Below are 27,801 nucleotides of genomic sequence, written 5' to 3'. Positions count from 1 at the left end.
AATGAGAAGCAAATACCATTCCTTCTAGTCAAGGGAGTACCAGATGGGATGAGAAGGAAAGATCTTTCCTTCTGCCTTCTGCCACAAGGAGCCACTGGTGCTGAAACATAACTTTAGTATGTGTTTTCTCCAGCTGCTGCTTGGTTAGTAGATTTTTTATATATTCAGTTATCTTAAACAGAATGTTTTATTTATTTATTTATTCCATGTTCCATGCTGCAATGAGTTCACCTTGAAAGAGCATGTGTTTTAATAAATCATGATCTGACACAAAAACTAGCACTCAGAGTGGCAAAGAACTAAATGTTATATCATCCCCTAGAGAGCCAAAATAAACACTTATATTTTACATGAAGATTTCATAGCCAGCAGTGTCACTTGGTGTTGTAAATTTAAAAGTTCTGAATGAAAATCTCAGCAAGTAAAACAAAAGCTATGGAAATAATAGAAAATGTGATAGATTAGTTAAAATTATTGTAGGTCATAAAATGATTGAACAAGTAAATTAATTCAAATATTTGGGATGTGAACTATCAATTTATTGCAGCAGCACAGATTTAGAGAAAACTTCATGAAAATATGATGGAGTGAACAGTGGCATAAAAAAATATGAGGAAAGAGTTAACAATCAGATTACAAATACGTGTCAACAGCGGCAATACTACATGCTGGTGTAACATGGTCTTGGATAAGTTTGTAGAAGAACAAGAAGAGTAACAGCACAAGTGACATTTCTTAGCTGTATGTTAGATTCAAATTTTAAGAGGCAAACTCATAAGTATTGACTTATGGAAATCACTTGGAGTTACAATTAGTGTAGTAGAAAGCATGAAGGAGTACAAACACAAATGGTTCCAATGGATAATACTAATGTCCCATGGCAGTCCCCATTGCAAACACTCTGATACATAGGCTCATGAGATTAGGTACAAACCAGGAAATGACGGTAAGAACAGTCTCGCCTTTGTCTTCAGAAGAGAACTCCACCCAAACTTTGATTTGGAGGAAGAATTTTATTCTTTCTTGTTTAATGATGAATCTGGTATAAAAATCCACAAATTTCAAATATTGAAAGTTGTTCATCTAGAGCATTTAAAGTTGTTTTAAACCAATAGATTTATTTGTAAGTTAGATAAATATTAGTTGAAACCAAGTTCAGAGTATATTTTATTTGTTGGGGTTCCTGATCTACTTGGATCAATGAAAGGATGTATAGAACTTGTCAACAATTTCCAGTGGAAGATATCAGAAGTAAATACTCTCTGTCTTATAATGTTACTCTTAAAATTAGGAGAGCAGGCACTTAAAGGTGATTCAACAAGTGTATTGCTTCTTGTCACATAGTCTCACGTAATGATCACAGTTGTAAAATTTGAGAAAGTTTGAGGTCTACGTATGTGTGACGCTACTTTGGTGACTTGTATGTACATAACCTACCTCTGCTATCCAACTGTGGAAGGGAGACCCACAGTTAATCACAGAATCCAAACCACATGTTGTTTCTCATGACTCCTCACATCGATAAGAGATTAAGGCCGCGTTAAAATGAAGACTGAAAACTTTGTGGTCCGACCAAGATTCAGTTGTGCAACCTCTTTGTTTCCAAGGATACCCTTTACTGCTAGACCACCAGGTCTGGCATGTACATAGATAGTTCATCTATTAGTTTTGGTGAGTGATTTTGTTGGGTAGCAAAATATGTGAGATACAAGGGTGATTTGAAAAGTTCTCGGAATCACCAGGAGAGGTCAGCACTAGAGTAATGAGTTGTTCATGTGATATTCATTGGACTGTTGCCTGTAAACATGTGCCACATCAGTGCTCTTGGAAGAGAGCTGTGGCGATGATGTGGCTCTGTTGTTTTTCCTGTGTTGTGATTTGCGAAGATGGAAAAAAAATCAAGATTTGAGCATTGATTAAGTACTTTGTAGAGAAAGGTATAAAAGCAAAGGACATTCATGCTGATTTCCAGAATACACTGGTGGATGCTGCTCCTTCATATTCAACTGTTTCCAAGTGGATAAATGAATTCAAATTTGGTTGGGAGAGCTTAGATGATGATCTGCACAGTGGTCGGCCAAGATGTGTCATTACTCCAGAAATCATCGCAAAAGTGCACAAAATGGTCATGGAGGATTGCCCATTGAATGTGCATGAAATTGCTTGCACTTGCCAGATGTCACCTGAAAGGGTATATCACATTTTAACTGACGAATTACGAATGAAAAAATTATTTGCAAGATGGGTGCCGCGACTCTTGACGCTGGGTAAAAAACGCATGAAAATGGACATATCTGAACAATGTTTTGCCTATTTTAGGAGAAACGAATGATATTTTTTGTACCAGTTTGTGACCACAGATGAAACTTGGGTGCACTACTATACCCCACAGACAAAATAACAGTCAGAGCAGTGGAAACATGCTGATTCTCCACCACCAAAGAAAGCAAAGACAATTCCTTCAGCAGGAAAGGTCATGGTGTCATTGTTCTGGGGTGTGAAGGGGATTCTATTTGTAGATTATCTCCCCACTGGGCAAACAATTAGGCCAGGTTTAACAAGGAAGAAAGTCATCTTCCATCAAGACAGCGCTCACCTGCACACAGGAGCCTTTGCCTTATCAAAATTATACGAACTAAGGTACGAATTGAAACTTCCTGGCAGATTAAAACTGTGTGCCAGACCGAGACTCGAACTCGGGACCTTTGCCTTTCACGGGCAAGTGCTCTACCAACTGAGCTACCCAAGCACGACTCACGCCCCTCCTCACAGCTTTACTTCTGCCAGTACCTCGTCTCTTACCTTCCAAACTTTACAGAAGCTCTCCTGTGAACCTTGCAGAACTAGCACTCCTGAAAGAAAGGATATTGCGGAGACATGGCTTAGCCACAGCCTGGGGGATGTTTCATTCTAAGGTATGAATTGTTGCCACACCCACCTTATTCATGTGATATGGCTCTGTCAGACTTCCATCTCTTCCCAAAACTGAAAATTTTTCTTGATCGACGAAGATTCATTTCAAATGAAGAACTTATAGCAGAATTGATAACTACTTGGCAGGCCTGGAGGAAACTCATTTTCGAGAAGGGATCAAGGCACTGGAACATCGTTGGACCAAGTACATTAATGTACAAGGAGACTACGCTGAAAAATAAAAAAACGTTTTAGTGATGTAAGTTGTTCTTTTCTATTCTGTTCTGAGAACTTTTCAAACAACCCTCATATATGACAATATCTTTTGACTGCATTGACTTAGAAGCTTAAATTATTTACCGTGGACTGTAGTATTTGGTGTAAATTTCAACTAGATACTTCTGTCCGTGCCTGAGAAAAAGGGTCTTAACAGATAGACCAACAGACAACAAATTGTGGAAAAGTATTTTTTATGTGATATAATTATAAATTAACAAGTCTTCTGGATTTTTTCCTTTGCTTGGATTGTGAAACCTTGCCTCTTTCACAATTTCAAGATTTTAAATCAGGGGGAAGTACCCTATAGATTTTGATAAGTGAGTCTGCAAGTTTCAAAGCAGCGACATAAATGACCATATCTTTTGATTACATTGATTTAGAAGTATAAATTTTTCACACTGCACAGTGTATGGTGTCTTACCCTGTACAAATGTTGGTATAAATGTTTTGAAATTAGTGCTTGAAGAAGAAATGACAAGCAGTAGGCAGATGATATGGAATATACCCCAATTTCAGAGAATTTGTGAAATTAATTGCATTGTCCATGAACACTGTGAGACACAGTGACATTTACTCTGAAAAGCCAAAGAAACTGGTAAAGGCATGTGTATTCAAATACAGAGATATGTAAATAGGCAGAATACAGCACTGCGGTCGACAACACCTATAAAAGGCAACAAGTTTCTGGTGCAGTTGTTAGATCGGTCACTGCTGCTACAATAGCAGGTTGTCAAGGTTTAAGTGAGTTTGAATGTGGTGTTATAGTCCACGCACAAGCAATGGGACACATCTCCAAGGCTGCAATGAAGTGGGGATTTTCCCGTACAAATATTTCACAAGTGTACCTTGAATATCAGGAATCTAGTAAAACACTGAATCTCCAACATCACTGCAACTGGAAAAAGATCCTGCAAGAACAGGACCAATGAGAACTGAAGAGAATCATTCAACATGATATAAGTGCAACCCTTCCCCAAATTGCTGCGTATTACAGTGCTGGGCCATCAACAAGTGTCAGTGTGCGAACTGTTCAATGAAATATCATCGATATAGGCTTTCCTTGATGACTGCATGACACAAAGCTTTATGCCTCGCCTCTATGCATCAGCACCAACATTAGACTGTTGGTGACTGGAAACATGTTGCCTGGTCAGTCAAGTCTTGTTTCAAATTGTATCGAGCAGATGTACGGGTATGGAGACAGCCTCATGAATCCATTGACACTGTGTGTCAGCAGGGGACTTTCAAGCTGGTGGAGGCTCTGTAATGATGTGAGGTGTGTGCAGTTGGAGTGATACAGGACCCCTGGTACATCTAGATATGACTCTGACAGGTGTCACATATGTAAGCATCCTGTCTGATCACTTGCATCCATTCCTGTCCATTGTGCATTCCGATGGACTTTGGCAATTCCAGCAGGACAATGCGACACCCCCACATGTCCAGAATTGCTACAGAGAGACTCCAGGAACACTCTTCTGAGTTTGAACACTTCTGCTGGCCACCAAACTCCCCAGACGTGAACATTATTGAGCATGTCTGGGATACCATGCAGCGTGCTGTTCAGAAGAGATCTACACCACCTCGTACGCTTACATATTTATGGACAGCCCTGCAGGATTCATGGTGTCAGTTCCCTCCAGCACTTCTTCAGACATGAGTTGAGTCTGTGCCATGTTGTGTTGCAGCACTTCTGTGTGTTCACGGACTCTATACAATATTAGGCGTGTGTACCAGTTTCTTTGGCTCTTCAGTGTAGTAACTGTACAAGTTTATAACAGCTAAGCAGCATCTCCAATGGTCTAATGATTTATGGATATGACTAGTTCTGACTGTTGACCAGTTGTTGTAACGTGTACTATGAAGACCTTTAATGAGGAACTGCAGAATTAGTGTACCAAGAGAAACTTCAGAAGAAACAGAAACTACTGCATAATAGGTGTAAAGTGCAGCATAGGACTGTAGGTACTGCAATGCTGAATGAAACACATTCGGTTGTCAAGAGAGCAATGCATGAAGCCTGCAGTGATGACCATAGGAGAATGCTGTCAGATGATCTTTCATAAAACCTAAAGAAATTCTGGTTGTATGTAAAGGCTGTTAATGCCACAAAAGTAATGTCCAGTTACTTGTGAAGGAGACAGGAACTGAACTTCAGGGTAGCAAAGCAAAAGCTGAAATGCTGAACTCTGTTTTAAAATGTTCCCTTCCAAGGAAAATCCAGAAGGATTTCTCCAGTTCATCCTCACACCACTGAGAAGATGAGTGAACCAAGTGTGAATGTCAGAAATGTTGGAAACCAGCTGAAATCATTAAAATTGAACAAAGCTTTAGGGCCTGTTCTAACCGTAATCTTTAATAGATCCCAGAAACAAAAACCGGTACCCATTTGTTAGAAGAAAGCACAGGTCACACCCATATACAAGAAAGGTAGTAGAAGTGATCCACAAAACTACCATCCTATATTCTTGACGTTGCTTCAAGGTAGAATCTTAGAGCACATTCTGAGCTCAAACACAATGAGGTATCATGAACAGAATGATCTCCTCCATGCAAGCCAGCATCAATTATGACAATGTTGGTCACGCAAAACCCAAGTCACACTTTTTTCCCATGACTTGCTGAAAGCTTTAGATCAAAGCAGTCAGGTAGAACAGTATTTCTTGATTTCTGAAAAGCATTTTATATTGTATCACATCTGTGCTTATTGTCAAAAGTACAATCATATAAGGCATCAGACAAAATATATGTCTGGATTGAAGATTTCTTTGTGGGGAGATTGCAGTATTTTATCTCAGATGGAGTGTTACAACAGATGTAAAAGTAATTTCAGGTGTGCCCCAGGGAACTGTGTTGGGTTTTTGCTGATTGTGTTGTTTATTGATGATATTGTGGACAATATGAATATAAGCATCAGACTTTTCAAAGTGGTGCAGTAATTGGCAGCTTGGTTCAAATGTTCAAAAATGTGAATCTTAGTGAACCACAGTTGGAATCTGTAAACTCTGCAAGTACTTGGGTGTAACACTTTGTAGGGCACAAGGTGGAACGATCACATGGGCTCAGTCATGGATGAAGCAGGTAGCAGACTTTGGTTCATTGGTTGAGTGATAGGAAAATGCAGTCAGCCTGCAAAGGAGATTGCTTACATATCAGTTGTGTGACCCAGCCTAGAATATTGCTCATATGTGTAGGACCCATACCATATACAGGTGTCGAGAGATATTGACATATACAGAGAATGGTAGCATGAATGGTCACAAGTCTGTTTGACCTGCGTCACTGAGGTTTTGAAAGAACTGAACTGGCAGACTCTTGAAGATAGACAGAAACTGTCTGGAAAAAGCCTATTTACAAACTTTCAAAAAACTGGCTTTAAATGATGATTCTAAGAATATACTACAACCCCCTACAAACCATTCACGTAGTGCTCGTGAGGATAAGATTAGTTTAATTACAGCATACATAGAGACATTTAAATACTTATTCTACCCACACTCAGCATGTTAATGGAACAGGAAGAAACCTAATAACTGGTACAATGGGTCATACCCTCTGTATACACATCACTGTTCTTTGCAGAGTGTAGATGTAGATGTAGAAAAGTTGTTTCTGAAGCATATAATAATGTACAAATGTATTAGTAGTAGATATAGAATTTGCAGCATACTGTACTTGCACTGTAAACAAAAGGTGTTATATATTGAGTGTTGATTTTCTAAACAGCAATAATAGGACAATAAGGATGGTTAGGCTTAAGTATCTTCAAAGTAAGTCAGAAATGGAAGTATATTATATAAGGGGAGTGAGAAGGGAATCAGATCCAGACGATGTACATTGGGAGGAATTAAAAATTGCCTGATGCTTTTTAGAAAATTTGTTTTAATGGTGTGTGTGGATCGTGATGAGATGAGCAGTCATTAGCAATATTGTACCAACCCTATTTCCTATAGTTTGATCCATCAACTGCAAAAGTAGCAGCAGATATCTCATCTGCTTGGTGGATAATATTTATGGAATTATCAGCTTTGAAGTATATGAGTGCTTAATGTTTAGAGGTTCTAAATTGTAGATATTTTGAAGATATTTTAGAAAAGATTCTAAATCTTTGTTGATGTCCATGGATGAAATGTTGTTGATTATCTTAAAATTGCAGACAGAAATCAAAGTATTTTTAGTAAAATTTAAAGAGAAAAGAATATCTGACCAATACTGCTCTTAAGAGGGCAAAACTCCAAGAACTGCTGATTGAGAATTATTTTAGTATGATATTTGGTATCAAAATGATGGAGAGACTGTGTGAAGAAATAAAACTTCAACTTTAAGCTAACTAGTTACTCTTAGGACTCATATGTACGAGGGTGGTTTGAAAAGTTCTCGGAACGGAATAGAAAAGAAGTACTTACATCACTGAAACTTTTTTATTTTTCTATGTAGTCTCCTTGTAGATTAATGCTCTTGGTCCAGTGATGTTCCAGTGCCTCAATCCCATTTCGAAAATGAGTTTCCTCCAGGCCTGCAAAATAGTTGTCAACTCCGGCTACCAGTTCTTTGTTTGAAGTGAATCTTCATCCACGAAGAAAAATTTTCAGTTTTGGGAAGAGATGGAAGTATGACAGAGCTATATCAGGTGAATAAGGTGGGTGTGGGAACAATTCATATCTTAGTTTGCGTAATTTTGCCATGGCGACAGCACGTTTTTGATCCAGTGTCAAGAGTCACAGCACCCATTTTGCACATAATTTTTTTCATTTCTGATACTTCAGTTAAAATGTGATATACCCTTTCAGATGACATCTGGCAAGTGTGAGCAATTTCACACACTTTCAATTGGCTATCTTCCATGACCATTTTGTGCACTTTTGCAATGATTTCTGGAGTAGTGACACATCTTGGTCGACCACTGTGCGGATCACCATCTAAGCTCTCCCAACCAAATTTAAATTCATTTGTCCACTTGGCAACAGTCGAATATGGAGGAGCAGAGTCCACCAGTGTATTCTGGAAATCAGCATTAATGTCCCTTGCTTTCATACCTTTCTTTACAAAGTACTTAATCACTGCTCGAATCTCAATTTCTTCCATCTTCGCAAATAACTATGAGGGAACAACAACAGAGCCATATCATTGCCAAAGCTCTTTTCCAAGGGCACTGACATGGCACATTTTTACAGGCTTCAGTCCATTGAATATCATGTGATCAACTCGTAGGACTAGCGCTGACCTCTCGTGGTGATTCCGAGAACTTTTCAAACCAACCTTGTTAGTAAAAGATAACAATCTCAGCTCAGAAGTTTCAATGATCCTTTGTTCTATTTGTTCATGCATAAAGAGTGGTTCAGAAAATTTGTTGCATGATGTTTCATTGACAATACAGCAAGACTCAGGACTGATTCAAAATGTAAGAGTGCAGGCTTTTGCAGACACAGTCTGCTTCAATAAAATTCTTCTGTGTATTTGAAAGCAGCATCATGCTGTGATACAACTACTGACATTTCAGCTACTACTGCAGGCAACCTTCATTGGTGTGACTGGTTGTGATTTATGGTTACTGATTCATATATATTAATTGAAAATGATTGGTCAATGTGACATAATATGTGTTGATTGAGTTACAGGATCGAAGGGGAGGGACATAAGATGCTTGTTGCTGGGAATATTCAATATTAATTTTTTATTTGTTGTCATTGGTAAATCCAGTGGAGGCAGAACTTGTGACATAATGCTGCTTATGCATTAGCTGATGGTGCTTATGTCCTGTCAGTGCTTCTTTTTGCCTCAAATTTGGGTTTACGGTAGATGATGAGACAACTCTGTAGGCATGCAGTAACTGGCACAACGAAATAGGTAAGAACTTGTAACCCTTCTTGCTGTTCGTGCTGGATGGCTGTTTCGACACCTAGATGATCTGTCTGATTTTTGCTTATTGGTAAGTGGCTGCCTAGAAAAAACATTGCTTTATTTGAATTGTATGGACCTGCCTTTCTTCATGTTCTGCATTGTGTCCAGCCATTTTCAAATAGAGTGTATAAAGCAGTAACCGCAAACCACTGGTGTTACCCTGATGAAGGCTGTGTGCAGTAGTAGCCAAAATATTTATGATGGTCACACACCCACAAGAATTTTATTGAAATGACTCAAAGTCACCTAAGAGAAAGGCAACTGATGCAGATGGAGAGCACTTGACAGAAACTCAGAAGTTAAAGTTTGATTCATAATTAGGAGTTGTATGTAATCCACGTTTCTAAACATCTTTTTCTTCATAGAAATGGAATCATTGCAGTACAAAATGCAACACTGAAAGAATCTCATGTATAACTGGGTATTTACAGACTAAGCTATAGGATAACATGAAAAGAAGTAAGTAAGAAAAAGATAGAATATATAAAAATAAAGATGTGACTATTTTGCAAGTAGTAAAGTGAGTGAATTGCCATAGAGTTATCCTTGTTAAGAAGAATACTACACCTGATGTAATATAAGAGCTCAAGTTTGAGAAAAAAGTCCATAGCATTTTTTCCAGATTGTTACAGATTTGATAGATGTCAAGTGGGAGCTACAATTCACTATTTTAGTCTTTCTTTCAGAAAGATTTCTATGTTATTTTAAATGTATGTGTATATCCATATGTTTCATTGTTAATATACTGTCAACATTCTAGGCTACAATAGTCATGACATATCTAAATTTCTGGAAGTGTGTGTTCCTTTCACAAATTTTGTAACTTTTTTACTATATCAAGAAACTAATAATTAACAATGGGTAAAAATGCTAATCTTTTTCTTCAAAACAGGTGAATCTAATACACAAATGGAATGTAAGCCAACACCAACACCTAATGGTTCCATGTCTATAACATTACCTGAAACAGGCCATATTCCACCTACTGTTCCTCGTCTGATGGTAACAGAACTGGATGCAGTTTGTGTGGGGGATACAGGTACAGAAAGTGTGCAGCTGACTGATTTGAGAACTGGCCTCACTGTAGACACCTCCGACGGAAATGTTGAAGACCCACCAAGTCCTGGAGATGAAACAGCTGTATTCAAGAAGTGTACTTCTGACTACAGCAGCTTCCGTGTCATGAAGCAAAGGGTATGAGCTTAAGAAGTAAAATACTGTGTGGAAATATAAAGGAAATGCCAAGAGACATACTCTATTAAAGTTTTTGTAGCATGAAAGTTTTAAAGCATTTTTAATATTTTTTCTTGCTTTGTTATACCCAACTGAGGATTGTGACTGAATTTATTTAGCTGATGTGTTTGCTGTCTTTTTCTCCCAATATTTCTTTGTCTTCTCACTGAATTTTCTCTTCCATCCTTTTCTCTACATTCCATTGATTCTAGTTCTTGGTTTGTCCATAAATTGCTAATTCCTGGCTAGTGTTCTGGCTGCATCTTTATCCTTAACCATATCACCTCTGTTGCCAACTTCTTAAAGCATCCATTTGAGATGATAAGATGGAAAATTCTCTTGGTCAGTCAATCATAATTCCTTATGAGAATGTGACTGTAATATTTTAATTACCCTTTCCTGGAAGTGTCAGAAATTTTTTCAGTATGCTGGCACATTTCTGAACATTCCTTCTCATCCGAACTTCACATAAGCAGACTGAACAAAAAATTTCCCATAATAGGTATTCTATATTGCCGTGATGTGTCTTCAATTAGTGGTATCTGCCTTCAGTTATGGTGGAGAAGGGTGGTGACAAGGATATCTGGCCATCCTGTACCACTGAAATTGCCAAATTGAGACTAACATGTCAACCCCACAAAGATTCAGGCTAAGGCTAAGAAAAACAATAACTCAGTTGAATTCAATGTCTCGTGTGATAGTCTATGATTTCTATCATATCTTGTATTATTGTCTATTTCATCATCTGCTGCCTTCATTACTGCATCTCATAAAGCTACTTATTTCTCTTGTCTTGCAGTCCTTACACCTCATTCACTCAGTAGCTGCCTAATGTTCTCTATAAAATTATCAATTATCTCTATTAGGAGAAAGAAAGTTGCTACTCACCATACAACGGAGATGCTGAGTTGCAGATAGGCACAACAAAAAGACTCTCACAATCAAAGCTCTCAGCCATTTGCCACACACACTCACTCTCTCTCTCTCTCTCTCTCTCTCTCTCTCTCTCTCTCTCTCTCTCTCTCTCTCACACACACACACACACACACACACACACACACAGATGCAACTCACACACACGACTGCCTAACTCAGTTGTGTGTGTGAGTTGCATTTGTGTGTGTGTGTGAGTGTGCATGTGTGTGTTGTTGACGAAGGCCAATGGCCGAAAGCTTTAATTGTAAGAGTCTTTTTGTTGTGGCTATCTGTGACTCAGCATCTTCGCTGTATGGTGAGTAGCAACTTTCCTTCTCATAATATTGTTATGTTCCATCGTGGATTTTCCATTGTTTGATTGTTATCAATAATCTGTGATTCTTTCAACTTATCCAGGCACCCTTTCCTTAATTTTGCTAACTTTCTGTTATTTCTTCAGTTTTAATCTGCGGTTCATAAGCAATAAACTGTGGCCAAAATCCACATCAACCACTGAATGTGTTTGCAATTGAAAATATGTTTTACTCTTATACAGGGTGTCACAGGAGAAATAGCCAGTTTTCAGGGATGTGATAGGAACACTCATTTGAGGCAAAAGTGTTGATTCGGATATGTGCCACATTCTAAATGATTTCTGAGATACAACACATATGATGTGCATTTGTTTTTGCACTAGTGGCACACGTGTGTATCTTCATTCAACAACCTCTTTGACATTTTATTCTAGCCCAACCTATCTCACTGCTTTCAATCTCTTTGCTTGGGATGTCTTTCTGCAATTAAAGTAGCCCATTGAATGCATGGCTTGTGAGTGAGGGGAGATTGAGAGTGTATCAGAGAGATGCAGTGCTTAGCTGTGTTTGTAGGTGCACTGGCTAAAATGCCACACATCTACACTAATGAAGAATATGGAGATACAGCAGTGGCTATACTCCTGCTGCTTTTGAAGAATACCATCAGCACTTTCTGACACATACAGTTCCTGATCATAGAGTGTTTACCAGAATTTTCAGCAAATTGCGTGAAACAGATATTCTTCCAAGTTCCTATTTTCCTTCTGAACTTGTGGTTCAATAACCTACGCAGGAACAGCTACACATTATTTGAATCAGTGTTCCATGGACAAATTTGTGGCAATCATTACATACAGAATACTTCTACCCTCTTCACATACAGCTTGTCCACGATCTTCACATTGGTGACAATGGCACATAACTTGCCATTTGTCACTGATTAAATGACAATCTTGATTTGCTTCCATTAGTGTTATTCACTGATAAAGCCATGCTTAAATGGAATGGTTGAATGACATACATATTAATCACTGATAGTCGCAAGAAAATCCACACAGTATAGTCTAAATCAATCGTCAAGTTTGTTTTTCAATCATTGCCTGGTGCAGCATGATCAGTAACATATTGATAGGTCCAGTCATATTAAAAGAGTAAATGATGTGACAGAATTACTTGCACTTTACCAGGCATGTCAGGAAAAATCTCAGTGACACTTATCCTAATAACTGTATTGGTCATGGTAGTACAGTTAACAGACCACTATGATCACTGGACCTTAAGCAATTAGGAAGTCTGAGGTTTACAAACAGAAGGTTAATAAGCAAGATGAACTCATTAGGGAACATGCAGAGACACTCAGGCAAGCAACATAAATGCGCTGAAGTTGATGACTGGATATACAAATATTTATTGTGAATTGTACAATGACCGTAATGTGATGTGTACGATAATGATTATCGGAAAATACATTAAAATACATGTCTTTCCACTGATAATCAGATGCATGTTGTAATGTTTACCAACTGTTGCGCATGTGTTAACCAGACAATGTATTGAATAATATAGAAAATAAACAACAATGTACATTAAAAGAATTCTGTCTCAAAAACCATTCAGAGTAAAGAATATGTCCAACTTAAGTGTTTTGCTTGAAATGATAGGTCTTGTAATATCCCTGAATATTGACCACTCTTCTAGGGACACACTCATAACGTATCTGAAACATTCTCATGTCTACTATTTGATTTTGTTTTAATGATCCTGTACTTACTTGGTCTGAAATCCTTCACAGTTTCATCATATTTATATTCAGCCTACCATTGCTCTTTTGAAGTTCTCTATCCTACCTTTGTAATTAAGGGATTTAAAATTCCACACTCTAGAATGTCAGTTTAAATAAAACAATGAGAAATCCAGGAGGGAATGTAACAAAGACTCGCACAGCTGTATTTCAACGTATCTGAGCAAATTGGGAAATGTTTCTCCAATAAATGAATAATCACACACATAAATTAAAATTTTTCTATCAGTGTTGTAAATGATATTCACCTCCACACTTCTGTTGCAGTAATGTGCATGTCATCATATCTTTGGGTATCTGAAGAAATTATGTTTCGAATGTGAAGTTTTATAAGAACAGTTGAGAGTGTAATTCCCACCAGTATACATACTTGTACAAGGTTCATCAGAAAAGTTAGATGACTGGTCACAGAAAGTAAAGGAAACACAAGCTCTGAATGAAATATCATTACTGACCTTCAAAGTAGTCACCATTAGCTACAGCGCACTACTGACATCAGTTGTAAAGCTGTTGAAAACAATCAGCAAGCACTTCTTGCAGAATGATTTGAAGCATTGTGGTGACGTGTTGTTGGATATCCACAATGTCTGCAAATTTTCTTGAACAACAGTGGTTACACTGTCTTTGTTTGTCTTCAACTCTTCTGCTCTCATTCTCAAAGACAGCTGCTGATCACACACAAACATGTGTTGCACACATTAAATACTGTGTAGGATTGTGCGTGTTGACCCATACAGGGCTTATCCTAGACGTGTTCTTTGCATCTCCAAAGTGATTAAATTGGTCTCACACACTTTTTACTCATTGTTTCAACACCATACACTTGCACTAACATTCTGTGTCTTCACAGCCATTTTCCCTAATTTAAAGTAATACTTCATGATAACACATTGCTCCATTTTATGCTCCATTTTGTCTCCAGTGGCAGAGTTGAGTTACTAATCAAGTCAGGTGTCAGGAATCTGATCAGAGATGACTAAGATTAAAATGATGTATCTTTGTGTATGGTAACTGACATTCTTTGGTTCCTTGTGAGTGTGTTAATGTTACATGTTTTGTATTCTGCAATATTATCAGCTAGTTTAAGTTTTGTGCTGGATGTGATTCTCTCTCCAAAGTGGTTACTGTGATTCTGAACAGTACTTAACTTTTTGGCATCTTTGGAGTGACACAATGGAGCCTATCACAAACACTGCCATAGAAACAGAAGTTTCGCCCATGCGTACAACAAGCAACATTGTTTCTCCATCAGCTGCTGTTCCTGTTGCCTGTGGCTTTTGCAACTCCAACAGAAATTTCAATGGAAGGTAGTCTCCTTTTTCACCTACAAGAGCACAGCTGTGGCTTACTCAGATTGAGGTTATATCTAGATTACACAACCTTATGTTGGACAAAGAGCAATTTACTTTAATCATTTCTTGATTGGACTTAAATATGATTGAAAAGTTGGATGACATTTTGTGCCAGCAGTTTATATTGTGTTTAAAGAGGATGTCCTCTATGTGATGTTTAAAGCTTCCCCGGCGTACTGATTGTTCCATAAAAACATGGGAGAACTGCTGGATATCAGTAATGTCCTGCCACGATATTTTGGCACAGAGTCTTCTGGCCATCTTCAGGTGAGTGCCACTGTAGTAGTACTGGTGAGTACGCACTGAGCTCCGCTATTTAAAGCTGTACTTGAGGTGACATTGCGCATGCACTGCTCAGCGTGTGCGTTCATAACAGCTCCGTGCGCTGCGCCTTGCACCCTCCACTGTGAAAGCCTGACGTATTGGTATCAAGTCGATTTCCATCTTTATGCAGATAACTACGTTGACTACGAAGTTTCTCTATAACAGGATTCCAAGCAGAGTTTAGCTGATAACCGTTATCTCGATTGATGAGAGTCTCGTTGTCAGACAGTCTTATTTCCACAGATTCATTGATAATCAAGCTCCAAAAGTTTGATGTATGGGCCAAAATTTTTGTGTCATTGTAATTCATGGAATGGTCTGTGGAAATACAATGTTCAGCGATTGCGGACTTGGTGGGTTGGAGAAGGTGAGTATGCCGTTGGAGTTCCACAACGCATTCCTGCACAGTTCGTGTTGTTTGCCCTATATATGATTTGCAGCATTCACATGGAATTTTGTAAACACCTGGTTTACGCAGGCCAAGGTCGTCTTTAACGGATCCCACCAGTGATGAAATTTTGGGAGGAGGGTGAAAGATGACTCTCACTTGATACTTTCTCAATATTCTGCCTACCTGTAAAGAAATATTCCCAACAAATGGTAGATAAACAGTCGACCTGAAGGCCTCTTCCTCTTCCTTGTTCCGTCGTTTGTAGGTCTTCATCACTCTGTTCACTTGCCTAGGTGAAAAGCCATTCTTCAAAAATACTTTTTGCAGGTGTTCCAGTTCCGCTTGAAGACTGTCGGCGTCAGAGATAGTATGGGCACGGTGGATCAAGGTTTTGAGAATGCCCATTGTTTGTGCTGGATGGTGGCAACTAGTAGCTTGTAGATACAGGTCTGTATGAGTGGGCTTTCTGTACACCGAGTGACCAAGTGTGCCATCACTCTTCTGTCGCACCAAGACGTCTAAAAATGGCAGACAACCATCTTTCTCTATCTCCATGGTAATCTTTATGTTTTCATGTATGGAGTTCATGTAATGTAAAAATTCTTGGAGACAGTCCAGACCATGAGGCCACACTATAAAAGTGTTGTCAACGTACCGCCAAAATACTGTCAGTTTAAAAGAGAGGATAGCCCTCCGTAACTTACGAGCAGATGTGGATACAGTAGTCTTCAAATCTGACAAAGGAAACGCTACTGTCCTCATACCAAGGGATGACTATATTAATAAGATCAATGTTTTATTATGTGATTCAACATATCGCAAAATCGATAAGGATCCCATGAGCCAAATGGTGCGAAAAACAGCAGAACTTTTATCAAATAGTTCTCTACCAAAGGAGGTCATCAAGAGACTGAAACCAAACAGTTCAGTTCCACCTAGGCTATATGGACTACCTAAGATCCACAAGGAAAATGAGCCATTACGTCCAATTGTGAGTAACATTGGAGCAGCCAACTACGACCTAGTAAAATTCTTAGCATCTTTGCTCAAGCCAGTGATAGGCAAGTGTGCACATCACATAAAGAATTCTGGTGATTTTATCAGTCGACTTCAGTCACAACAACTGCAAAGTAATGACTTATTGGTCAGACTTGATGTGGTTTCACTGTTCACAAAGGTGCCTCTGGTGGACTCACTACATCTCATTGGCAATATGTTCAGTGCAGACATTACAGTGTTGTTTGAGCACACTCTCTCCTCTAAATATTTTATATTTAACAACGAATTTTACTTACAATCTGACAGTGTCGTCATGGGGAGTCCTTTGTCTCCCCTGGCGGCCAATCTTTTTATGGAGGATTTTGAGGAGAGAGCACTCGACTCTGCCACTTTTAAACCGACAGTATTTTGGCGGTACGTTGATGACACTTTTATAGTGTGGCCTCATGGTCTGGACCGTCTCCAAGAATTTTTACGTCACATGAACTCCATATATGGAAACATAAAGATTACCATGGAGATAGAGAAAGATGGTTGTCTGCCATTTTTAGACGTCTTGGTGCGACAGAAGAGTGATGGCACACTTGGTCACTCAGTGTACAGAAAGTCCACTCATACAGACCTGTATCTACAAGCTACTAGTTGCCACCATCCAGCACAAAAAATGGGCATTCTCAAAACCTTGATCCACCATGCCCATACTATCTCTGACGCCGACAGTCTTCAAGCGGAACTGGAACACCTGCAAAAAGTATTTTTGAAGAATGGCTTTTCACCTAGGCAAGTGAACAGAGTGATGAAGACCTACAAACGACAGAACAAGGAAGAGGAAGAGGCCTTCAGGTCGACTGTTTATCTACCATTTGTTGGGAATATTTCTTCACAGGTAGGCAGAATATTGAGAAAGTATCAAGTGAGAGTCATCTTTCGCCCTCCTCCCAAAATTTCATCACTGGTGGGATCCGTTAAAGACAACCTTGGCCTGCGTAAACCAGGTGTTTACAAAATTCCATGTGAATGCTGCAAATCATATATAGGGCAAACAACACGAACTGTGCAGGAATGCGTTGTGGAACTCAAACGGCATACTCACCTTCTCCAACACACCAAGTCCGCAATCGCTGAACATTGTATTTCCACAGACCATTCCATGAATTACAATGACACAAAAATTTTGGCCCATACATCAAACTTTTGGAGCTTGATTATCAATGAATCTGTGGAAATAAGATTGTCTGACAATGAGACTCTCATCAATCGAGATAACGGTTATCAGCTAAACTCTGCTTGGAATCCTGTTATAGAGAAACTTCGTAGTCGACGTAGTTATCTGCATAAAGATGGAAATCGACCTGATGCCAATACGCCAGGCTTTCACAGTGGAGGGCGCGAGGCGCGGCGCACGGAGCCATTATGAACGCGCACACTGAGCAGCGCATGCGCAATGTCACCTCAGTACGGCTTTAAACAGAGGAGCTCAGTGCATACTCGCCAGTACTACTACAGTGGCACTCAGCTGAAGGTGGCCAGAAGACTCTGTGCCGAAATATCGTGGCAGGACGTTACTGATGTCCGGCAGTTCTCCTGTGTTTTTATGGAACAGGATGTCCTCTAGTGGTTTGTGTTAACACTAGAATCGCACCTCCATAAAATAATTGACAGTGAGATATATTCAGATGAATCCACATCTCAGATCATTTGGTTGCTGCATGCATGGACAGATACCAAACTTCTGATGGAGCCATCTTTGGAAACATTTTGGATGTGGATACTCCCAAAAAATGTGAGGGTGGTTTTGTCAGCTTTTCCAGATTTTTCAATTGATGAATTGTTTAAGAAAGCTGATGTGGTGGCTGTGGTGTGCAGCCAGCAATCAGTATGCAGCCACAAAAGGAGGTTATGTATGGAGGCTGCAGCTTGCACATTAATGGGAAATGGAGACAGTGCAGTGACTGCCGAGAATTGAACTCTCTCCAATGCCTGATAGGTACCCAGTATCAAACATAACAGATTTTACCAGCAACTTGGTGGGATATATTTCTTTGCTGTGATTGATTTGGCAAAAGCCTTTACGTATATTCTGATTGCCCCTAAAGACAAGAAGCAAATTGCTATAACAATGCCATTTGGACTATTTGAGCACAAAGTGACGTCTCTTGGACTAGAAAACATGGCCTAGACATAGCAACATTTTATGCACAAGGTACTCCATGGTCTCTTTTGTTCTCTGTAATGTTGATGACCTCTTAACTTTTTCCTTCAACACAAGAATAACATTGGAGCATGTGCATGCTGCATTTCAGAGGTTGGAAAGTTATGAGATAATGGTTAATGTTGATAAATGTGTTTTTATGAAGCAGGAATTCATTTTTTGGGTTACGTGGTTTTGCGCAACAGATCACCACCTAGATCTGAAAAAGTAGCTGTTATTATGCCAATGCCCCTTCCTGATAATTTCAAAAGGCTTTGTGGTTTTCTATGTATTCTGAACGATTACTGGAGACTCGGATGAGATTCAAGAGCTTCTCAACAACTTCCTGAAGGGCGGGAACATGTCTGGCAACAAAGAGATTTCTTTGACTCCAGTGACAGTGAAAGCATATAAGGATTTAAAAAGTGCACTGGCTCAGGCTACATCATTGGCACATCCAATTCCTGATGCTCCCATAACTCTGTTGGTGAATAGTCAGACAGCAGTAGTAGTAGTAGTCTTGCAGCAGTCAATGTCTGGAGGGTGGCAGTCATTGACTTTCTTATTCAAGAACTTGTCAGTCAAACAACCATCACAGAACACCTTTGATTGAGAGCTTTTAGCTGTTTATTTAATGGTGAAACTCTTTTGCCCATGGTTCAAAGGTCAGATTTTTTTTTCTGTTTTCATCGACCATAAGCCACTGTCTCCAAACAAGTCAGAGAGCTTAATTCCCCAAGGCAGATGCACAACATGGAATTCATCATTCAGTCTTTCACTGATATTCAACCTATCTTGGGGCAAGATAATATGGTGGCAACTGTTTGTCCCCAAACGCAAGGTGATTACAACTATTGATTGGGTGGGTGTGGCTGCAGAACACAATACAGAACCACTCCTTGTCCACTGCATGTAGTGGACTGAAGTTAATAACCGAGTCAGGTGTCAGGAACTCAATCATAGTTGACTAAGAATAAAATGATATATCTTAGTGTATGGTAACAGAGGGTCTTTGGTTGCTTCAGAATGTGTTGATGTTACATGTTTTGTGCTGAAGAATATTGTATTAGATTGCTGATAAAGTGTGGTATTATCAGGTAGTTTATGTGTTTTTGGTGGATCTGATTAACTACCCATACTCCATTTTTGCAATGAGATGAGTGTGATGGATGATTGTTATTTATTAACAGCTCTCTTTGAAAAAGAGAGCAGAAATATTGAAGATAGGCAAAGACAGTGTAAGCACTATTGTTCACGAACATTCACAAATGTTGCCCATATCCAACAACGCATGACTACAGTGCTTCCAGAGATTCGATAAGAAATGTTTCCTGACGGTTTCCAGCAGCTTTACAACCAATGTCAGAGTTGTGGAATAGCTAATGGTGATTACTCTGAAAGCCTGTAGAGGTATTTTATTTGTAACTCTTGTTTCCTTTATTTTCTGAGACTGTTCACCTAATTTTTTCAGGCCCTTCTTGTATTATGTGACACTCAGTGTGTTCTGTGACTATATTGGAAGAATGGATGATACAAAATCCAAGTTAAAAAATTTAGAATTTTGTTGATTTATGAGGTGTTCAGGACAAGAGAAAAAATGCTGATGGTATCTGACAGCCAAATGAGATGTCATGTCTAAGTTATGCTCCCATTTTTATGGTATTACTTGACTAAATGGTTTTTGTCTTTAGTGTCGCCATAATTAATATGTACTTCATTTTATTTCATCAAAGTACCCTGCACATCAACAGAGGGTGTGAGTTTACTGCCTTAAAGAGTTTGTGTGGTTATTTCCCAGAAATTCTACCACATAGGTACAACTAGTTTGCACAGCCTCTCAGCAGTTTGTTTTATTTGGTAATTGGCTATAAAATGAAATAATTTCTTATGTTATGCCATATTATATTTCATGATGATGAGGCTGTATTCTCATTATCAAACATTCTTTGGAGAAAACACACATAATGATAATATATTATGAAACTGTCACTCTGGAATGACAGTCACAAGAGAAAGATTAAATAATTACATGTTTTCAGTTTTTTGCCAATGGCTTCAATAGCTGCTGCAGAGGTTGGCTAACTTATACATTTAAATGAGGCATGGCATATATGGTATGATTTTCCTCATTATAATGGAGATTTTTGTATCTAGCTACTCTTGAGATGAATGTATAATAGTTATTCCTTAACTATTGGGCTGGTTTCACTTGTCATTTGAGTGTAGATATGACAAAGGTAGTTTTTAGTGTTACATATTGAATTTTATCATATTTGTAAAACCTTCCATCACTGCTTTGTAGAATTATTTTTTATAAATATTTGCTTTTGATGTCAAAAATAAGTAGACAGGTGCTATCTGGTCGGAGCATGGGCTTCATTCTCTGATCATTCATATCACTGTCAACATACAGATGTATGATCAAAAACACATTCCTTCTACCCCTCCTCCTCTTTTTCGTATGTTTGTCTGGTAACAAATTTTATCTTTGGTTATAGGTGTAGTAATTATAGTGCCATAATAGTACACTTACTGAATCCCCCCCCCCCTTTCCCCTTCCTCTCTCTCTAGTCAATTTTCATACACTAATCCATGCTGTGCTGTTGTTAACCAAGGACTTAGACAGTTGTTGCTATCTCTTTATTAAGTATTTACTAGCGTCCTGGTTTTTTTTAGAAGAATTTTATTAATCTATGCATTTGGCTTGTATAGGTTTTGTTTTTGCCATACTTATTTTTTTAAAAGAATATCACACCTGTGGTTTCAGGAAAATTATTTTTCTGATCAATTTTTAGATGATTTTATACTTTTTTCCACATATGTGCAAAATTTGTCTCAAAATATCAGTTATACTGTTAATATGTACCTGTATACATGATAGTTGTGCTACAATTTATTTACAGATGAAGCGTGGTCTACGTTTACGCCGATTCAAATCTGAGGCAAGTGTGCATGCAGACGATGATGAGATGAAGGCAGCGGCAGCAGCAGCTGCTGTGCCAGCAGCTATGGCACTGAGTGTGGAGCCAAGTGGAGGAGGAGAATCTGATGCAACAGAACTTTTAGGTGCCTTAGCTCATGCTGTTTCACAGCCTGATATACGAAGGCAGAAAACAGTACCACTTCCTCGACGGCCAGCAGGTAATTCAACTCCCAATTTGCATGTAGATGTTTTTGCTGTATTCTAACAGAAAATCTTTGATTATATGGCTTGCAACACCCACAAAGAGAGATGCGCAACATTCTCATACTCTGAATAATTTTCTATTTCTAGAAGCTGTTTATTTCGTAGCACAAGGAAAGTTCTGGCAAAATATAAATTGTAAATAATTTAGGAGTAAAGGAGACACTCACCAAATAGTAGAGGCATTGAAATGTCAACAAGCACACAAAAAAGAATGCAGCCTGGCCTTCCCTCCCTCCCACCCTCCCTCCCTCCATTCCTCCCTCCCACCCGACCTCCCTCCCTCCCACCCGACCTACAAAACAACCTGGTCCATCCCTATACCACTCCAGATTCCAATCCCTTGCCACAAGTGTCAAATCCCTATGGAAGACCCTGGCCCAAGACCTGCTCAATTCATCCACCCGGCACATCCTACTCTAGTCCTGTCATAGGCACACCTGCAAAAGCAGCCAAGTCATATATCAGCTCTACTGCAATTTCTGCACAGCACTTTATGTGGGTGTGACCACCGCCTAATTGTGACCAAGAACAGAGTTGACCATCCAGTGATTGAACAGGCAGCTGAGCTCAACATGCTGGAGCTCAATGACTGCTTCATGACTGTGCCATCTGGATCCTTCCTCCCAGCACCAGCTATATTGAACTATGCAGATGGAGATTGTCTTTACAGCAGATCCTTCTCTCTCATAATACTTCTGACCTCAGTCTCTGCCAATCCACAGCACACACACCATCTACCCAACAGTCTCCCCATCCTATAACCACATCCTATAGCTCTCTCCCGATCTGCACCTCCATGTCATCGCCATTCTGCATTGAACGAACTCACCAGCTCCAGTACCCCTGTTATGTATTCTTATCTCCTGCACCTATGCTAATTTCTATTCCATACATATGCAGCCCCCCTTCCCCTCTCCTCTCCCCTACCTGAGCCATCAGTTACCCCCTCACCAACCTGTCTACCCACTTCTCACAAATTTCTCCATCTGCTCACCCTATCTTTTAGGTGCCTACTCCTCACTTGTGGGTGCAGTCAGCACTCTGTAGCTGCACCACTGTGTGTGTGTGTGTGTGTGTGTGTGTGTGTGTGTGTGTGTGTGTGTGTGTGTGTGTGTGTGTGCGCGCACTCTGTAGCTGCACCACTGTGTGTGTGTGTGTGTGTGTGTGTGTGTGTGTGTTTTTCCCCCTGCTCCCCCCCTCCCCATTTTCAATGTCTCAACACATATATTATTCAGTGAGTGATCTCTCTTACTCCTAAATTATTTCTGTAGCTATTATTTCATGCAGATACCCTTTGTTGAGGTACAATCTGTTACTTTTTCCTCATATACTCATTCATTTAACACTGCTGAAGACATATGCACAATGGTTAAAACATTGTTTTCATATTTTGAGAAAATATTGAAATACCTTTCTTGCCATGTGGTTTACGTTTTCCATGATTTTCCTAAATCACTTTAGGTGAACTTTAGAATCTAGTACATAGTATACAGTCCCACTTGCAAGTGAGACTGTACAGAGTGGAGTAAAACAACTTGACCATAAGCACAGTGTAGTGTAGGGAACACCAAATTGAGCAAATTTTTTCGGATAATCAGAAACACACCATTGTGAAGTTGACATCATAAAAAGATAGCCAATCAGTGATGATTCTGTGGGTGTGTGTGCATTTAAACTAAATTTCCCAAACTAATACCTGATATGCTAACGTACACAGCTAATGATTAAATTAGCTGAAGATGATGGTTTCATCTGAGCAGTCTCAACTAGCCAAACTTTAAATCCATGGCTGCTTACATTAGATGTGAATTATTGGCGATGTTTACTGGGTAAAACTTGATTATTAAATTAACTATTTACTAATTAGTACCATAATGCCACTTTATGAGAAATGAGCATAATACAACAGCAGGTTAGACAAAGCCACACTGCTAGACACACCCAAAAATGATCACATACCAGACAAACTTCTGCATGCTCCTTGCTGGTTGTCTGTCATTTTATGATCATAATTCCATGGTAGTGCTTCTCTGACCTGTGGTTATCTGGTAAATTGTGCTCAATCTGAAATCCCATGCCCTACTCTGACCTATCATGTTATTTTTGTCTGCCCTATTTTCTGACTTGTTGCTGTTGCACCATGTGACCATGGCAAGTTTTTCTATTATTAACTTAAAAAAGACCATGGCCCACTTTCTTCCATATTCTTGCTAATTACCATCTGGTGTCCCATCTCTGACATGAACAAAGTCAGATTTTAAGCTATAAACATCCTTCCATTTTTCAAACTAAGTATTGTAGATTGTAGTGTTCTCCATTAGCAAGGTGTGAAAATGTTGATGGACAAAATTAAATGTGTCACTGCTTCTCTTCTGTGATTTTGCTTCTGGCAGAGATTTCTGAAGAATGGCAACATTTTAATAATGTATGCTATCTGCGTAAGTTTCATTGCCATTATGGGCCATCTTATATTAGCCAGATGTATTCATACAGGTAATTATTGAGTCAGTTTGTATAGTCAAATGCATCATAGTTAAATGCATCTGAAGTTTCATGATGTTTCTATTTACCAGTCTTCTTCATATGGCTACTGAGTAACAACAATGTAAGGAAACGATAGATTACTGCTTTCCATAAATATTACAAGTTAAGTCGCTGTCAGGCACAATTAAAAGACACGTACACATTAGCTTTCTGCCACAGCCTTCATCAGAAAGAGAAACAGTAACACACACCTTAATTCACAAGCAAGCGCACACACCTCACATGCGCATGACCACCGACTCCAGCAGCTCGGACTGGAATGCAACTGTGGGGAAAGGAAAGGGATAGCAGTTTATGGATGGGGAGGGGGGAGGGGGGGGGGGGGAGGAAGGAACATTGTCTGGAGAAGTGTGCAGAGACTAGACTGCCAACAGGTGCAGCATCAGGAGGCTTTGGGTCATGGAAGTGGGGGAAATGGAACGAAAAAGGAGAGGAGTGGGGAATGATGGGCAGGTGTGTTGGCAGAGGGTAGTACACAAAATGGGTGGGAGACAAGAATAGGGAGGACATAATAAGACAGACATGGTGGAAACTGATTGGTGAAGTGTGTGGGGATGGTACTTCATTGTAGGTTGAGGCCAGGATAATGTTGGGAGCAGAGAATGTATTGTAAGGGTAACACCCATCTGCTCAGTTCAGAAAATCAGATAGTGGTGGGGAGGATTGAGGTGGCTTGGGTAGTAAAGCAGCCATTGAAATCAAGCACATTATATTTAGCTGCATGTTGTGCCACAGGGGGTATTCTTTGCTCTTGGCCACAGTTTGGCGGTGGTTGTTCATCCTGTTGGAAAGCTGCTCGGTAATCATACCAATATAAAAAGCTGTGCAATGATTACGGAAGAGCTTTTATAAGACATGGCTGCTTTCACAAGTAGCCCAGCTACAGATAGTACAGGATAAGCCACTGACAGGAGTGGAATAGGAAGTGCTGGACAGATGGATTGGGCAGCTTTTGTACCTGGATCTTCCACAGGGATGTGATCCTTGTGGCAAGGGGTTGACATAGAGAGTGGTATAGTGATGGACTAGGGTAGGATGATGGTGAGATTGAGTGGGCAGCAAAACAGCACTTTAGAAGGGATGGGAAGGATCTTGGGTAGGATATCTCTCATTTCAGACATGACGATAGATAATCAAAGCTCTGGCACAGGATTGCTTTGATTACCTATCATCATGCCCTGAAATAAGGGACATACTATCCGAGATCCTTCTCATCCCTCCTAAAGTGGTGTTATGTCAGCCACCCAACCTCCACAACATCCTAGTCCATCCCTATGCCACTCCAAATGGCAACCCCTTGTCACAAGGATCATGTCCCTGTGGAAGACCCAGGAGCAAGATCTACCCAATTCATCCACTCAGCACTTTCTATTCCAGTCCTGTCACAGTCTTACCATACATCATTCAGACTCTGTGCTTCCTATGAAAGCAGAAATGTCATGTACCAGCTCTGCTGTAATCATTGCACAACTTTTTATATTGTTACGATAACGAACCAGCTGCCCACCAGGATGAGCAGGCACCGCCAAACTGCGAGCAAGAGCAAAGTAGATCACCCAGTGACACAACATGCAGCTGAACGTAATGCTTGATTTCAGTGGCTGCTTTACTTTCTGAGCCATCAGGATCCTCCCCTCCACCACAAGCTGTTCTGAACTGCACAGATGGACTTATCCTTACAACACATACTCCCCTCCCGAAATTATCCCAGCCTCAACCTATGGTAACATACTGTCCCCACATCCTCCAATCGACAGTTTCTGCCCCCTCTGTCCTATCACCTCCTCCCTATTCTCGTCTCCCCCCTCCCTCTTTGTGTGCTGCCCTCTACCAACCCACCCACTCATCTTTCCTCACTCCTCGACTTTTTCTCTCTGTTTTCCCCACTTCCCTGCTCCATAGCCTCCCAGCTGTGTCTGTTGGCAGTCTAGTCCCTGCACACTCTGCCAGACAGTGTTCCTCTCTCCTCCCATCCATACACTGCTATCCCTTCCTCGCCCTCTTCAAACTGCTACTTCCATTCCATGTGACAGTTGCATTGTGGTCCAAGCTGCAGTAGCTGGTGGTCATGTGTGCATGAGGCGTGTGTGATTGCTGGTGTGAATGAATGGTGTGTGTTTCTGTCTCTCTCTCTTTTTCTCATAGCTAATGTACCTATCTGCAACTTAACTTGTCATCTGTACAGCAAATAGCAACCTCTGTTTTCCTTACACTGTTAATATCCCAAACTGGAGCTTTCACTGTTTGATTATTGAGTAATTTAATCACTAAATAATGGCTCATCACAACACTGTGAAATTTAATTTCTAGTTCAATTGCCTTTATTGATTTAACTGTACAGTGATCAGCATTTAAATAGCAATTCTGTAAGGTAGTAAAGAAAAAGGGCAGCAACTCAGATAGTTTATCAGTGGTCTGACAAAAGTAAAAAATTCACAAGGGACAACACATATGACTAACATCTTGAGTACTCAGAGATGCAGCAGAGTGACTTAGTGATCACACTGACTTACTGACATGGAACATTACATGATGCTACCCAGAACCTAAGTGACTTACATAGGACATGGGTGAACTTAGTGCTATAAGCAACTGAATCATTTCTCCTAACTGATGAATAACATATTGGTTGTAATAACTGAATGTTCACCACCAACTGTCTGATGATATGGGCGTGATGCATATATAAAGACACATGTGGTGTAGAAATGACAACATACTAAAATAGCAAACTATTATGTTTTAGATATATGCAGCGAAGTTACCTTTGACTGTAAGCTGCATAATCAAAAATATTTTGGTAAAAAACATGTAATTCTAGGAAAGCTGTAGATTTCTGGAATCAGAAAAATCATTGCTACAAAAGTGGTGTTTTGATGGGATCAGATTTAAAATTTGAACATTTTGGAATGTGATAATTCTGAATAAGTGTAACTTTTTCAGAAAAAGAAAGATATTTGTTGCAAAGTGATAACAAGGGCTTTCAGTTAATGTACATCAATCCTAAAACAAATAATTATTAGGAGGGTGACATTTTGAAAAAGATATGGTTTGTAGTGAATCTTAAATATAGAGTATTTCATGGAAGGAAACATTCCCCAAAAATAGTTGTATTATTATCAACAGTGGTCTCAAAATGACACAGTGAATAATAAAGTTAAGTAAAATAGTGTGGGTATGAATCTGTAAATTTCTTTTACTAATGGTAAATGCATTATATGTGTAATAGTAAACAAAACCAAAACTATCTAATGAGTGGAATTGTAGCAAATAGAGCAATTCTGCCTTGCTGTGTTTAGGTGGCTATATTTTTTATTCAAATATATGAGACAGCAGGTTGTAATCTCCACACAGAATCTGGAATTGAGTTAATATCATGGATATCAAGTCTCTTTTATATCAAGACCAAAAAACATAATTTTCACATGAAAAGGCCCTGAATTTCAGTAACTGAGAA

The 27,801-nt window shown here is 39.4% G+C and overlaps 1 protein-coding gene across 1 annotated transcript in view; it reads left to right on the top strand.

Moving 5' to 3' along the window:
- The window catches only part of LOC124763286 (tricalbin-1-like), a 295,056-nt gene that overhangs the window by 218,994 nt on the left and 48,261 nt on the right, over positions 1–27,801 (top strand). Inside the window, exons 16-17 of the mRNA XM_047249126.1 lie at positions 9,986–10,287; positions 21,517–21,754. Coding sequence (XP_047105082.1) covers positions 9,986–10,287; positions 21,517–21,754 — 540 coding nt within the window. The remainder of the gene's footprint in view (positions 1–9,985; positions 10,288–21,516; positions 21,755–27,801) is intronic.

This window comes from Schistocerca piceifrons, chromosome 1 (assembly GCF_021461385.2).
Source record: "Schistocerca piceifrons isolate TAMUIC-IGC-003096 chromosome 1, iqSchPice1.1, whole genome shotgun sequence".
NCBI lineage: Eukaryota > Metazoa > Arthropoda > Insecta > Orthoptera > Acrididae > Schistocerca > Schistocerca piceifrons.
The sequence above is the reverse complement of the archived record's forward strand: the minus strand, read 5'-3'. Positions and strand labels throughout refer to the sequence as shown.